Below are 17,149 nucleotides of genomic sequence, written 5' to 3' on the forward strand. Positions count from 1 at the left end.
CAATGAATTTAAGGGCCAAGCAACCACCTCCACCAGCGGCTTCACAGAAAAGCTAAAGATAGATGCTCTGAGAGTTGAAGACTCCTCCGTCTACTCTTGTACCAGATGATCCACATTGTTATAAAATGGGCAGTTTTCTATACAATATCCTCTAGAGGACCAGAATGATTTCAGCAACTGTGATCCAGTAATTATAGCTTTCCTTTCAGTTCTTTCATTTCCTGATTTGAACAGAGTTTAGATGAGAGCAGCTGCTGCATCTCAGGATTCTGGACTATAGATGGGCACAGACCAGTAGAAGGTCATTTCTGGGTCAGCAGAAGGTCTGCAGAAAGTCCATCCCCTGTTCCCTAGGAAACTGATTGATTGGCACCAGGCTGTCTGCAGTGACGAACCAAAAAATAAACCAAATAAACCAGCCTAAAGTTCATGGCGGTTTGTCAGAAATTGGATCTGACAAACCGCTGGTTCACGAACCACAAACCAGCCCGGTTCGTGCTTAATTTTGGTTTGTATTTTGGTTCGTGCCCATCTCAGGACTCTGGACTTTTTCACTGTCATGGTGAGAAGAAAGAGGAAGTGGTTTGTCTGGAATCTCATCTGTAACAAAAGAGGTGCTGAGAAGTAAGGCCAAACTCTCTTGTTAATTGATGTGTCCTTCTGGCAAATAATAAAGATCTCTCCTAGATATAAAAACACTGGAATTTGTTATATACATATAACTTAAAGACCTTAACTCATTTACTGAGAAACAGTATATCACATTTTCTTCTTTAGAGGAATCAAAACCCAGCCCCACGTTTGATTTTTTTCAGATGATGGTTATCAGCAGATTTCTGAATTTCTGAACTGTTTATTAAGTGTGTATAAATTTGTTATTCAGTTTACAAGAATGAATGTGTGTAGGTTATTCATAGTAAGCTATTGGGACTATGCTTATATGGCACAGAAAAAACATACCAGGAGTTCCATGAGGGCCAAGGCTGGCCCAGAATAAAACTGCAACAAAGTTTTTCCTCTGTCAATTGATTTCTTGTGCATATGCCAATGACATTTCATGACCCTGCTATGAAAGGGAGGCCAGAGCCAAAGGAGCTGATTCAGCCAGTTTGGAAAACTAAAACACAGGATGGTCCATCACCAGTACCAGGTTCCTCTCTCATCCCCAACATGGCACAACTGGGTCTTCACTCAATCATGACGATTAATGCAACCTTCAAGGGTAAATTTTTAATTTGATGAAGAACCCTCTGGCTACCACACCATGTAAAACATCATTTGCTTTACATGTTTTTAATTTTAAGTGTCAGACAAGGATATGAGTGACCCAGGTTTTAATTTCCACTCTGCCACGGAAGCTTGCTAGGTGACCTTGGACTGGTCACAGTCTCACAGTGTTGTTGTGAGAATAAAATAAAAGGAAGGATCATTATGTGAGCCACTATGGGCCCCCATTGGGAAGAAAGGAAGGATATAAATGAAGTCAGTAAATAAGGAAATAATAAATAAATAAATAAAAATGTCATTTCACTTCAACTGTAGTCATCCAGATTCAATTGAAAAGTAAGGTTGTGAACTCTTTACCCAGTTTCTCCCTGAAATCCAACAATCCTTTTATTTTCCTCTTTTTGGGAATTTGGAGACAGTTTATAATCAATTTCTTTTTGATCAAAGAGAAATTTGAAGAGAGGAGGGGCAGGAAGGGAAGTTCTGGAAAATTCTAGAATTTTACTCTATAGATGCTGAGAAACAGGCAATGTCTTCCCATGCCTTTCTTGCCTCCTGCTACAGCATATCTGTGGATCATAAAAGATAAAACAACAGCAAGGGTTGAAGTTACACAAAAGTGCCTTGATTTTTCTTTAAAGAGAAATCCTGATCTTAAATGAGAAAAAAGAGGATATGAGGAATCAGTGGCTACATCTTAAAAAGTGTAGGAATTCCTCTTACTAGGTTTTCCTGGCATCCAGAAGATGAAGGTCCCGGTCTTCCTAACCATACTGGTGACTTACAAATTGACTCTACTTGGGAACACTGTGATCATATTTTTGGTGTTCAAAGATTACCGACTTCACACGCCTATGTACTGGTTCCTTTGTAACCTCTCCTTCTCAGGATTATGCTTCACTTCTGCCATTGTCCCCAAAATGATGTGGAACATTATTACAGACACCAAAGAAATATCCTTCATAGGTTGCATGGTCCAAAGAGGAATTCCTTCACTCTAGTATTGTTTTCCAATCTCATGGCTTTGTTTAAAATTTCTGGACTAAACAGTACTGAACAAGCCCCATGTAGTTTTCCTTGGTGGGTAGCCATGTCAGTGTGCAGGAGAACAGCAAGATTTGAGTCCAGTGGCACCTTAGGGCCAAGCTACAAATGATGAATGACACTTGAATGGCAAGTGGATTGAGTGGAGGGCAAGTGAACAGGGAGAAATACACTTGCCATTCAAGTGTCATTCGTCACTTGTAGCTTTGCCCTTAGAGACCAAAAAGTAGAAGCTTTTGAAAGTCAGAGTTCTGAAGAAGGAAGCTCTGTAGTTTTGCTGGTTCCAGTTCTACAGTTGAAACCTATGAAACAAAATCCTTTCAATGTTTCCATCAAAACAATAAAATGATCTAATTGCACTGATTTCAAGATCTTTATACTTGCTGCTTCAGAAATGAATATAATATACTCTTATAGCTGTTGTTCCTATTATACCTTGACGGTTTTGCCACAGATGTTACCATTTGTTGCCTTTTTTTAATCCAGCAAAAAAAAATTAGTTGCGATCCAAAGTGGACCTTTTCACTGATAACTAACCATGCACTAATTCTTCATCTTTTCCTGGGTAAGTTTTTCAGTGGGATTAATGATGACAACAGGCATTATCTGGAATGAGTATAATGTACTTTGATACAAATTTGTGAAATACATAAAACATACTGATGTACGTGAAAAAATACAAGGCTTATTAAGTGTAGCGTCAACAGTGCTGTAATGTCACTCCTTAGGGTTTTCAAGGCAAGAGAGAAACAGAGGTGGTTTGCTCTTTCCTCTCTCTGCATAGCAACCCGAGACTTCCTTGGTGGTCTCCTATCCAAGTACTAACAGGGTCGACACTGTGAAGCTTCTGAGAGCTCATGAGATCAGGCTAGCCTGGAACATCCACATCAGGGTTAATGGAACTGAATTATTCCTCCAGTTTGACCTGACAATTCTAACTGCCTGCAGATCTATTACCATATTTGGTATACTAAATTGGCAGTATAATTGATAATAGTTCAATAAACCCCACCCTTAGATCAAATGGTATCCAGAAGGCTATAATCACGTCTCATACCATAAAGGCAAAATTTAGGGTATGTTCTTTACAGGAAGGTGGCATTACATCACAGTTGAGCTCCCTCCTCTTTTCAAAGTCCACCTTCCCAAGGCACTGCCCTCACATCTTCAAAAATTTCCCATGTGGCAATTGGCATCATATAGTCATGAAAGGAATTCATCTGATTGAATATCCAGGTGGGTCCTGGATACGTCCCTGAATTAGCATTGACCTCTACGCAACACAGATCAGTTCCCTTGCAGAAAATGTTTATTTTGGAGGCCAAACTCCATGGCATCATAACCCTCTGAATTCCCTCCCTAGGATGCATTCCCAAATGTCCAGGAATTTCCCAAAATGGCACCCCCTAATAGCAACACAAATGCATATAAAAGGGAAATTTGAAAACGGCATGGATCAAAGCCCATGATATACAACAATTACAGTTCATAGCATCTCTGTGTAAAGCTGGAGGGTACAAGATAAGCCCAGCAACGTTCTTAACCTTTGATTCTCATGAATTCCTGATCTAAAGCAAATGTGCAGAAAAAAAATCTCTTCACCAAATGGGAGAACAGATTTTTTTCCTGTGTCATCTACAGGCAGAAACGACAGAAGTCTGAAATTATATTAAAATCTTAATTTTGTTGCTAAAGTCTATGGACATAGGATACTCTTGTGTGCCTTTTTTAAAAAAATTAATTTACTTTTTAATTAAGCTTTATAACATACAACAAATAGAAATCAACAATGAACATCAACTGTAACACAACAACTAATCAATAATAGTTTACAAGTTTTGAAGAATATGAACATTACAATAACTTTTAAACAAAGCATACATAATATTACCAAATCTCTTGTGTGCCTTTGAATGATAGAAGACATTTGCTATAGCTTAATCTACATTCTTTTTTAGTAGGAAAGTAATGGCTCTGTTCTTGGGGAGAACTGTAGGGAATGCTAGACAGTTCCCTAAAACATTCTTCTCAACATTTTCCATGCTGCTGCTTTGAAGTCTTTGTTTCGGATGGTGTAGATGAAAGGGTTTAACATGGGTATGAAACTTACATGCACGAGAGTTATCACTTTGTTGACTCGTGTATCACCATGGGTTGATGGCCTCAAGTACATAATCATAAGAATCAGGTAGAACAAGGAAACCACGGTGAGATGGGAGGCACACGTAAGAAATGCTTTGGATCGCCCAGTGGCAGAAGGGATCCTTATGATTGTGGCTATAATGCATGCATATGAAATCAACGAAAAGCCAAATGAACCCCACATTATAGCAGCACCATATAAAAGACCAATCAACTCCATCAAAGTTGTGTCAGCACAAGCCAATTTCAAAACAGGACCAACATCACAAAAGAAGTGGTCAATTACATTCGGTCCACAATATGGATAACTCCATATCACTGCTGACTGTGAAAAGATGATTATAAACCCTCCGATCCAGGCCAGCAAGGCTAAGCGGAGACATAATTCATTGGTCATGATGGTTGTATAGAACAAAGGTTTGTAAATGGCCACATAGCGGTCAAAAGACATGACAGTGAGGGTGATTAATTCAACAGCTGTTGTTGAGAAGACAATAAAACCTTGTGCCATGCAACATGCAAAACAGATGGTGTTTTTTCCTGACAGGAGATTGTGCAGTATCTTGGGAATTTCAGCCGTTGTGGAACAGATCTCAGCCATAGAGAAGTTGCTGAGGAAGAAGTACATTGGCGTATGAAGCATGGGTTCTCTGAGGACAACTATGATGATCATGCTGTGTCCTGTAAGTGACAGAAGATACATCAATAGTAATATGGTGAAAAATGGCATCTTCAATCCATGAAGTTCAGGAAATCCCAGAAGAATGAACTCTTTGACTGATGTATCATTGTCCATTTCCTCCCTTGCTTCATTCCTTTTCCCCCCTGAAATTAAAGTAATAATAGATGTTAACAGCACTGCTAATCTTCATAAATAATCATTTGACCTGCAAATCAGGGAAAAGCAATATCATGGAATAACAAGCAGACTCTTTTATACTTTAAAAAATTCCCTCCAAAAAGTGTCTGTTTGAAGACCACGGGAGATATCTATGAAGAAATCCAGAGGTGGCTGTTAAAATACTTCAGATATGTGATCAAAAATGTAGCTCCTGTGAACAAGTCTAGCTGAATTCTTACTATTATACCAGCCTGTCACTATTTGTGGTGTGGAATTAATTGCGTGGAAGTTCAGACATGGGGTGGGAGGATTGCATTCATTCTTCATCTCCCCTCCTTTGTATGGTAGTAGATAAAAATATTTTTGCTTAAAGGCATCTTGTGAAACTCACGGAACGAAGCATCTTCCTAGCACGATCCCCTTTAGTGGTGCGATGATTTCAGAAATCACATCATTAAATGGGATCGTGCTGGGAAATCGTGCTAGGCAGATGCTTTGTTCCATGAGTTTCGCACCATCTTCCACATGCTTTTGCCATGTGGAAACGGCCAACTACCAATACTAAAAAAAAAAAAAAATCTCTTCTGAAACTGGGCTAGTAGGGTCTGGGCTGCACCACCTCATACTGCAAGTGACTTAATATAACTGATATTCAGTCACTTGCAGCATGAAGTGGTACAGCCCAGACACAATAGTACTACCTTTGGCAATTAGACTAGACATAACAGGACAGCAATATTTGTTGAATTGTGTCTAGACAATTCATGGATCAGCTGTCTGTTTTGAGGAGCAAAAGAAACCACAATCAAAGTGAACTAAACCTGACTCCCAACAACCTGTTAACTGAGGTGCATTTGTCTTACCTTGCTTGGGTGGGAACGGGTGTCCCCTTAGCCTAGCCAATGTACCTTCATGATGATAAAGGCAGACATTGCCTCTTCCAGCTTCACACACGAATATTCAGATATGTGATCAAAAACGTAGCTCCTGTGAACAAGTCTAGCTGAATTCTCAGTATTAGACCAGCCTGTCACTATTTGTTGTTCATAAAGGCAGACTTCCTCATCTTTACTTCATAGCATTCACATATACTCTGCCAATAATGATTCCAAAAGTCCTGATATATCAGTTCTGTTCCTTATCCTTCTATAAGATTCCCCCACCCCTTTCGTGTTCCATTGCTAACTTCTAAAGGCCGTCCTAGGAGGATATCTTCCCAGGCTAATTAAGAAAAAATAATTACTATTGATATATTTTTTTAAAAAGTCAACTTCAACAAACAAAATATGTTTATTATAATATATTGAATATATTTTTAAAGTTTTCTTAAACAAAATTCCATACGTATTTTAAGGATATGAACAGACTTTCAAAAAGAGACAAAAATACAATCCTTACTGTTCTGACTCACTAAAAAAATGGATTATCTACTTTAATGAAATGTACATTCCAATAATTTATAAATAGAGTCCATTTCAGTGCAAATAGGATTTAAGAGTTTCTTCCTAATCTTTTATAAGCTCGATTACTTCATTTGTCCAGTTGGGTAATATTCAATGATTTAGATAACTACTCTTGTGTTCGTGGAAAGTGTTGTCAACTCACAGCTAACTCAGTGTAACCCAATAGAGTTTTCAAGGCAAGAGATGGACAGACATTTGCTCTTGCTTTCCTCTGTGTTGCAGCTGTGTTCATCCTTGGTGGTCTCCCATCCAGTGCTAATCTGGCCGTCCCTGCTTAGCTTCTGGGGGCCAAGCTACATGTGACGAATGACACAGTTTGGACACTTCTCAGCTTCCCTCAAGTTTTGATCGGAAATGTAGGCATCCTGGTCTTGCAGCTTGGCTCGACTGCTGTCCAATGGACTTTTCAATGGTCACTTGTCCAACATTCCACCAAGCTGCCTACATGTCCCATCAAAACTTGAGGGAAGCTGACAAGTGTCCAACCTGTGTCATTCGTCACTTGTAGCTTGGCCCTGAGAACTAATAAGATCAGGCTAGTCTGGGAAATCAAGGTCAAGGTTCCTGGACCAGAATTATTCTTCCAGTTTGACCTGACCATTTTAACTGCCAGCATATTTATTACCATTTGTGGTATACCAAATTAAACAAATACCATGGTCCCACTTTCTGTTCAGATAATCCTCTCTGCCCAGTACAGAAAATGTGTTACGCTTTCTAATTTACAACCATGGCACAAATAATCAGATTTAATTTCATTGGCTATTTTTTGTCCTATGTACCGAGAAGTTGTTTTTGACTTACAGCGACCCTATGAATGAATGACCTCCAAAATGTACTGTCATTTCACTGGATAAACATCATTTTTCTGTCACCTTGTGGCAGATGATGGGAAAACAGAAGAACATGAACCATGGCTCACATGTCTCAGACAGTATGATTGGGCTACAAAGAGGTGAGAAAGTTGTCAGGTTCAAATTAAAGAAGCCTTATCAGCTCAAATATGTTGAACGATGTGACTCAGTTTACAACACTAAGGGCCAAACTAGTGGAGGGGTGTCTATGAAGAGCACAATACCACAATGCCTTGCACCCTACCACTAAACTCTGCTATGTGCAAATCCATTCACTAGAGGAAAGTTCCTTCTGCTGGAATGCTCCAGCCTGTTAACCTGGGTCCAGGGGATAAATACACGTATGTGGCCATTCACACATGCACCACCAACACTGGGCCCTTACGGACCTGGGACTTTGTATACAGATGGCACATTGGTGTGGTATTTTCCCATCAAATAATGAGGCCAGTGTTTCAAGACTCCCATTTTCAATTCAAGAGGGTACATTCATGAATTTCTCTTGTTCCCATCTTAAAATTGGAAAGCTAGAACTCTTGCTGAAATAACTTAATATGCTGTCAGAAAGAGAGGGTAGAAAGGGCATTTCTGAAATGCAAAATACATTTCATGGCCTGATTTATATAAGAACTTCTGGCTGATCATCCACTGTGTCCACTACAAATACAGAAAACAAATTTCCCTCAATTCAAAGCAAAGATCTAGTCGGTGACATGTGGTTTTTCAGGTTTGTGTGCTTTCTTCTATGGCTCTTATTGCTAGGTGAGTAACAGCAGCTCAAGCTTTGGTATTACTTTAGTTCCTCAATGAAGCTGATTCACATTTGGCATGAGCTCAATTTCCCAGCATCATGCAAAATTCTTTTTTTTTTTAAGATTTTTTATTGGATGGGTTTACAAACATAAACATAATAATCATTATCTTTTCCCATCCCATTACATTTCCCCCCTCCCTTTTCTAGTGACTCCCAACAGTTTTCCATACCCAACTTAACCTAAAGGATATATACTATAAATTCTTAAAGTCTATAATAATATATATAATATATAACTATATAACATATACTAATCTAATCTATATAATTGTATTAATTCTTAATATAATATTTATCTAAATTAAGAGTATAAAAATATATGTGTATAATAGGTACATATACTAACTAAAAGACTTCTGCTATTTCTATTACATCACTAAAATATCATTACCTATAGAACCTTATTATTCAACCTTACTACTTCCCATATAGATATGCTATCTTACTCTTAACTTTATAATACTACAATACTATAACCCTATACTACTCCAATAAAATATAGTAAAATATATCCCCTTTTAACCTTAAGTAAGTTTATATCTCCCCCTTAACAGCTATCCAAAGACCAAAATTCTCTATTTAAAATTTTTAAATGGGGAAAATGTTTAACATTTTCTTATCAGCAGATCTCTGCTTCCATGATGAAATATAAAGGTTTCAGAGTATTTGTGTGAATATTCTTCATCTGTCCCGAAACGTGGATTTAAGATCTGAATTTTTAATTAATGTGTTACATTTGATATTTTGTAAAAAAAAAAGAAGAAGAATTTATGGGGATTTACAGTAACTTTGTGAAAAAAAGAGTTCGAACTCGCAATTATTTGATTTTTCTGTCCGCTTTAAGGAAGGGGTTTCCGTTTTAAATTCATTGTTTCCTGTGTCCTAAAGATCTTTCCCCATATTCACTTGTATAATCAGCAAGAGGTCATCATCTTGCTTCAGGTTTATTTATTTATTTATGTTGGCACAAATTCTCATGACGTATAAAAATTCTAATTGTGATTTTGAATGAGATGTGGGAAGTGATTCTGCTCCATTCTTCTGATACTGCCATTGTTCTTTTTCCAATCAGGTTCTTCTGCATCAATCACTTTAAAACAGCCAACAATGATTACAGCTTTGCCTGGAAGCTCAGTGACTCTAGACTGTGTGGCATCGGGATACAGTATCAATGATCACCATACTCACTGGCTCCATGAAGTCAAGAAGAAAGGCCTAGTTTTCATAGCAGCCTTCAGGACGGGACATCCCACATACATTGCCAATGAATTTAAGGGCTGAGCAACCCCCTCCTCTAGCGGCTCCACAGCAAAGCTAAAGATAGATGCTCTGAGAGTTGAAGACTCCTCCATCTACCATTATACCAGATGATCCACATTGTTATAAAATGGTCTGTTTTCTATACAATATCCTCGAGTGGACCAGAAACATCTCAGCTACTCTGGTTCAGTAATTATTTCCTTCCTTTCGGTCCTTTAATTTTCTGATTTGATCAGAGGTTAGATGAGAGCAACTGCTACATCTTAGGACCTCTTCATTTTCATGGTGAGAAGAAAGACAAAGTAGTTGGTGAGGTATCTCATCTGCTTCAACAGAGGTGCTGAGATAAGACTAGAATTTCTTGCTGTTTGATGTGTCCTCCTGGCAAATAATAAAGACTGCTCTTAGATATTCAGAACTGGAGTTTGTTATATGCATATAACTTAAAGACATTAACTCATTGACTGGGTAATTGTGTATCATACTTTCTCCTTTCCAGGAATCAAAACCCAGTCCCACATTGGATTTTTTTCAGATGATGGTTACCAGCAAATTTCTGAATTTCTGAACTGTTTATTAAGTGTGTATAAATTTGTTCAGCAGCAGTAAGCAAGCCTTTATTGGCATATATAAAATATAAGATATTAAACACAGAAATGAGTCCATACAGAATGAGATTAAAATTACAGATAGGAACAGGGAAACAGTGCAGCAAAACCAGTATAGAATATTACTTGTCAGGGTGTATAGCCATGACACTGTAGAGAAACTTTGCTACTATTTCAGTTATTTCCCCATCTGGGTTGTCAAGCAGAAACTGAACCTTAAAAACCAGAAAACTCTGAAAGTTGGGCTAATATAGGGCTAATATAGGATGTGTAAATTTGTTATTCAGTTTACAACCCAAATACAAAAGGGCACCCCATGGAGTCACAATAAAGAACTTACAATGGATTAGGTGTTCAAGACCTACCAAAAGCTTAATGAGCACCAGATAGCAACCCAAAAATTTTCAACAATTTATATAAAGAATATCATAACTTAAAGGGCCAGGTGCTTATATATAGTCATAGAAACAGGCAAAAGTCCCACAGTCCAAAACCCAAAGTCTTTCAGTCAGTATAGAAGCTTCCTCTCCCTCTTCAGGTATGTGTTGGAGACCACCTCTCCAATGGGAAGGTCCATGGACAGACTGATGAATTTGCCACGGGATGTTTCGGGATCTTTACCAAGAGCATGGGCAAGAGAAGTCATGCCTATCAAGAGAATCAGATGTACGATAGATATACAATTATAGAAATTACAGTGCCCAAAGTTACAAACAATAAATGAACAAAAGTAACTTACAGTTCCAGAGTTGTGCCTTTACTCCTCTTGACCCAAATGGGAATTGATTATCAGGTGAGTAATGAGAGTGGACACGTCAGTATACATAACCACCCCACTTAAGGCCATCCCATGCATTAAAGGGGAACAGCCGCACTCAAATTACAATTCCAAACACTGTTGGTATAGCATAACAAGTAGTACAAAATAGAATAGCAATGTAAACAATGAATAGCAATGTCACTATTATAAATAACACGACCAGTCCATGTGGCCAAAATTGAGAGGGTGCAGAGGAGAGCAATGAGAATAATCAGGGGTCTGAAGACTGAGCCCTCCGCGGAAAGGCTGAGGGCCTTGGGAATGTTTAGTTTGGAGGAGGTTGAGGGGGGACATGATTGCTCTCTTTAAATATTTGAAAGGCTGTCATTTGGAGGAGGGCAGGGAGCTGTTCCAGTTGGCAGCAGAGGGCAGGACACGAAGCAATGGGTTTAATTACATGCACAAAGGTACCGGCTGGATATTAGGAAAAACCTTTTCATGGTCAGAGTAGTTCAAAAGTGGAATCAGCTGCCTAGGGAGGTGGTGAGCTCCCCCTCACTGGCAGTTTTCAAGAAGAGGCTGGATGAATCCTTGTCAGAGATGCTTTAGGCTGATCCTACACTGGGCAGGGGGTTGGACTAGATAGTTTGTATGGCCCCTTCTAACTCTATGATTCTATGATTCTATGATTTGTTTGAGTCCATGTGGAACCAATGATCCCGACTGAAAGATCCAGAAAGTTTCCCTTCTCAAAAGCGCCTTCTGTACATCTCCCAAACCAGATGATTTCACCACCTCCAGTACAGAATACCTAAAATCTCGAGGATTTCTGTGATGGCCTAGGAAATTCTGTACTAGGGGAGCTTCTAACACCCTATTCCTGATATGTGATAAATGTTCTTTATTCAGATTTTAACCGGTCGGCTAGTCCCAAAATATACTAAAGGGTAGGAACACACTATGATGTACACAAAATAACAAAGGGAACAGTGCCAAAGCAGAACTTAGTGAAGTTCAAGTCAATCAACGTGAATCATTCCCTTCCCATTTGCCTTCCTGTAGTACCTACAGAGAAGAACATTGTCACTGTGGTTGTTGTGGGTTTTCCGGGCTCTATTGCCATGGTCTTGGGATTGAAGTTCCTGACGTTTCGCCAGCAGCTGTGGCTGGCATCTTCAGAGGTGTAGCACCAAAAGACAGAGATCTCTCAGTGTCACCAAAAGACAGAGATCTCTCAGCTAGACATGGAGACACAGATTGGTTTAAGATCAGAAAAGGCACCAGACAAGGCTGTGTTCTCTCCCCTTTCCTCTTCAACTTATACGCAGAAGTAATCATGAGGAAGCTCAACCTGGATGAGATGAACGTTGGGGTAAAGGTCGGTGGCAGAACAATCAGCAACCTGCGATATGCAGATGACATTACACTGCTAGCAGAGAAGGCTGCTGAAGATCTGAAGACTCTGATCATGAAACTAAAGACAACAAGTGAAGTAATGGGGCTTCAGCTGAACATCAAAAAAACAAAGATCATGACCAACACTAACAAACAAGTCTATATCAAGATAAACAATGATGAGATAGACGTGGTTGACAACTTTGTCTTCCTAGGTTCACAAATCAATAACAGGGGTGACTGGACCCCTGAAGTAAAGTGGCGAATCACACTTGGATGCTCAGCAATGGTCAGCATGGATTCAATCTGGAAATGCAAAGATGTCGCAATAAGCACCAAGCGCCGACTGGTCACAGCCATTGTGTTTCCTATAACAACCTACGGATGTGAGACATGGACCTTAACAAAAATGGACAGGAGAAAAATTGACTCATTCGAACTGTGGTGTTGGAGACGACTCCTGAGGATCCCTTGGACAGCAAAAGTAACAAACCAAGCTGTCTTGGAACGCATAAAACCTCACATGTCTCTGGAGGGGAAGATTACAAAGCAGAAGCTCAGCTATTTCGGGCACGTAATGCGGGCCAATTCACTAGAAACATCAATGATGCTAGGAATGGTGAGTGGAATGAGGAAGAGAGGAAGACCAAAAACCCGCTGGCTGGATACCATCATGAAAGACACTGGACTGAACATGAAGGAATTGAAAGAAGCAGTCAGAGACAGAAAGGCCTGGAGGGATACGATCTACAGAGTAGCCAAGGATCGGACACGATTAAATAGCTAGGATTGGATTGGAGTTTTCCTAGGTGGGTAGCCGTGTCGGTCTCCAGTAGAACAGCAGGATTTGAGTCCAATGGCACCTTAGAGGCCAAAAAGTAAAAGCTTTTGAAAGTCAGAGTTCTGAAGAAGGAAGCTCTGTAGTTTTGCTGGTTCCAGTTCTACAGTTGAAACCTATGAAACAAAATCCTTTCGATGTTTCCATCAAAACAATAAAATGATCTAATTGCACTGATTTCAAGATCTTTATACTTGCTGCTTCAGAAATGAATATAATATACTCTTATAGCTGCTGTTCCTATTATACCTTGACGGTTTTGCCACAGATGTTACCATTTGTTGCCTTTTTTTAATCCAGCAAAAAAAAATAGTTGTGATCCAAAGTGGACCTTTTCACTGATAACTAACCATGCACTAATTCTTCATCTTTTCCTGGGTAAGTTTTTCAGCGGGATTAATGTTGACAACAGGCATTATCTGGAATGAGTATAATGTACTTTGATACAAATTTGTGAAATACATAAAACATACCTGACATACTGATGTACGTGAAAAAATACAAGGCTTATTAAGTGTAGCGTCAACAGAGAAAGATTAAATTTCAAATACATGGACCCCCACCAAGATCATTTAAGAAAATACAGGATGCAGATGTGATCATTTTTATATGTTACAGTTAATGGCATACAAAACAACTGAAAGTACTCTTCTCTGCTATGCAAAGCTCCGAGACAACCTGGTCCATCTCCTATTTGACATCTCATACCTTAAGAGAGATTCAGCTGTGACATATGAAAGTCAAAATCTGATGGCTGAATGAGCCCCATTGTGAAGATGCTTAGAGCTGATGATTATAGAGGGATGGGACTGGAAAAACCACGGGCGGCCCTGGAACAATTGTTGCGAAGAAACCACACAATACCAGGACACCACTATAACGAATGTACATATATTCCTGTCCACATGTAAAAGTGCAAAGTGCAAAGTGCGATGTGTTCAAATATATACAATACAGAAATACACAGTATAATCATATACAGCACATATGTTATTCAAACAAGTCTTTACAGTCCGTATAGTTCCTTGCTTTCATTTAAAGTGCAACATGCAAAAAAATTTTTATATGGAAGCCCATGGAGAGAATCGTGGAAGATGTAATAACATTCCCAGTCCCAAAATTCAAGATTTGTCCAACAACGCCGACGGGGATGTGCAGGCAATTGTCATTAACCCGTTTCGTGAGAGAACTCACTTCATCTTGGGCATACAAAAATTCAGACTGGATACACTGTAAGTGTAAAATAAAATGAATTACACAGCCAAAATAAATCACAATTAGCAATATATACACAATACAATGACTTTTTACTTACAGAAAATTGCAAGAACCAAACTCATTCTCTGAGGGCTTGAGAAGAAGGTGGTGTTAACGGACTCATGATTGAATAAACAGCAACTGTGTATATAACTCAATTTGGGGCCGAATCAATCAATGTACTAACTAGAGCCAGCTGGAGGGTACTGAGTCATGAAACAACTTGCAGCCCAAGTTGCCAATTTTCATAGAAAGCAAGAGTACATAATCTCCATATTAAGTCCATACGGTGTCAAAGTATTAAGTTGAAAAATCCACTTGGATTCCAACCGCATAAGTAATTTACCTATATCCCCTGTATGAGGGCAATCCAAATGTTCAATGACTGAAACCCTGAAATCATGGTATAGGTGATTACACTGTTGAAAATGTCCAACCAGGGGTGCTTCTATCACTTCATTCCTAATCCTCGATAGATGCTCCTGAATTCTTATCCTAAGGGGGCGGGTGGTACTACCTATATAGAGCAAGGGACACTGGCATTGGATAATGTAAACTACATTCGTTGATTTGCAATTTGTGAATTTGTTGCTGGGAACGGAACGGGTCGTTATTATCCGGTCCAGTCCCACCATATGCCCACATACATTGCAATTGCCACAAGCATGATGGCCTTTGGGCATAGTAGTGCGTGGAGAGGTTGCAGAATATTCGGACCTGATCACGATGTCCCGAATGGACCCGGTCCATCTGAAACCAACCGCCAGTCCCGAGGCACAACCACGAACGTCAGATAAAAGATGCCAATGCTGCCTAATAATGGAGGTGATTCCGGGGGCTAAAGGAGTGTAGTCCAGTCCCCATTTGATCCTGTCATCAAAACTCCTCACTCTGGGGGTCAATAGACTATCCCTTTCCAATACATCTGAACGTGCACTCGCCCTCTCAATAACCTGTCTGGGGTAGCCCCTCGCTGCAAAGTTCTCCCCCAGCTCCCTGCGTCCAATCTTGTAAAAATATGGGTTAGTAGAGTTACGCTTTATCCTCAGGAATTGGCCCAAGGGAATGTTATCCCGCAAATTTCGTGGATGAAATGACCGGTAGTGAAGATAGGAACAGCGGTCCGTGTGTTTCTTAAAGGGACACACCGCCAATCTGTTGTTTTTTTCTCTGTAGATGGTCACGTCTAGATAGTCTATACTATCAGTACTACCGGTCCACGTGAACTGAATTGCCGGATGCCAAGAATTGAACCAATTACCCAATTCCTCAGCACACCCTTCTTGTCTTAGGACAACAATGACGTCATCTATGTACCGCCTGTAACAAAGGATCTGATCCTTGAAAGGGTTGTTGTGCTCATTAAATACCCTATTGGTTTCCAAGGCGGACATAAAAATGTTTGCAATGCTGGGGGCAGCCGCACACCCCATGGCTACCCCCTGCAACTGAAAGTAGAACACATCATTGAACTTAAAGAAGTTCTTTTCCAATATAATGTCCAACAAGTTAAGAAGGAAGTGAGTGATACTCCTTTAGCCCCCAGAATCACCTCCATTATTAGGCAGCATTGGCATCTTTTATCTGACGTTCGTGGTTGTGCCTCGGGACTGGCGGTTGGTTTCAGACGGACCAGGTCCATTCGGGACATCGTGATCAGGTCCGAATATTCTGCAACCTCTCCACGCACTACTATGCCCAAAGGCCATCATGCTTGTGGCAATTGCAATGTATGTGGGCATATGGTGGGACTGGACCGGATAATAACGACCCGTTCCGTTCCCAGCAACAAATTCACAAATTGCAAATCAACGAATGTAGTTTACATTATCCAATGCCAGTGTCCCTTGCTCTATATAGGTAGTACCACCCGCCCCCTTAGGATAAGAATTCAGGAGCATCTATCGAGGATTAGGAATGGAGTGATAGAAGCACCCCTGGTTGGACATTTTCAACAGTGTAATCACCTATACCATGATTTCAGGGTTTCAGTCATTGAACATTTGGATTGCCCTCATACAGGGGATATAGGTAAATTACTTATGCGGTTGGAATCCAAGTGGATTTTTCAACTTAATACTTTGACACCGTATGGACTTAATATGGAGATTATGTACTCTTGCTTTCTATGAAAATTGGCAACTTGGGCTGCAAGTTGTTTCATGACTCAGTACCCTCCAGCTGGCTCTAGTTAGTACATTGATTGATTCGGCCCCAAATTGAGTTATATACACAGTTGCTGTTTATTCAATCATGAGTCCGTTAACACCACCTTCTTCTCAAGCCCTCAGAGAATGAGTTTGGTTCTTGCAATTTTCTGTAAGTAAAAAGTCATTGTATTGTGTATATATTGCTAATTGTGATTTATTTTGGCTGTGTAATTCATTTTATTTTACACTTACAGTGTATCCAGTCTGAATTTTTGTATGCCCAAGATGAAGTGAGTTCTCTCACGAAACGGGTTAATGACAATTGCCTGCACATCCCCGTCGGCGTTGTTGGACAAATCTTGAATTTTGGGACTGGGAATGTTATTACATCTTCCACGATTCTCTCCATGGGCTTCCATATAAAAATTTTTTTGCATGTTGCACTTTAAATGAAAGCAAGGAACTATACGGACTGTAAAGACTTGTTTGAATAACA

At 39.7% G+C, this 17,149-nt stretch overlaps 1 protein-coding gene across 1 annotated transcript; it reads right to left on the reverse strand.

Moving 5' to 3' along the window:
• Positions 1–4,285: 4,285 nt before the first annotated feature.
• LOC129339862 (olfactory receptor 6X1-like) lies at positions 4,286–5,209 on the reverse strand. Its single transcript, XM_054994435.1, has one exon. The coding sequence runs from the start codon at positions 5,207–5,209 to the stop codon at positions 4,286–4,288; it is 924 nt and encodes a 307-aa protein (XP_054850410.1).
• Between the last annotated feature and the right edge of the window lie 11,940 nt (positions 5,210–17,149).

This window comes from Eublepharis macularius, chromosome 12, assembly GCF_028583425.1.
Source record: "Eublepharis macularius isolate TG4126 chromosome 12, MPM_Emac_v1.0, whole genome shotgun sequence".
NCBI lineage: Eukaryota > Metazoa > Chordata > Lepidosauria > Squamata > Eublepharidae > Eublepharis > Eublepharis macularius.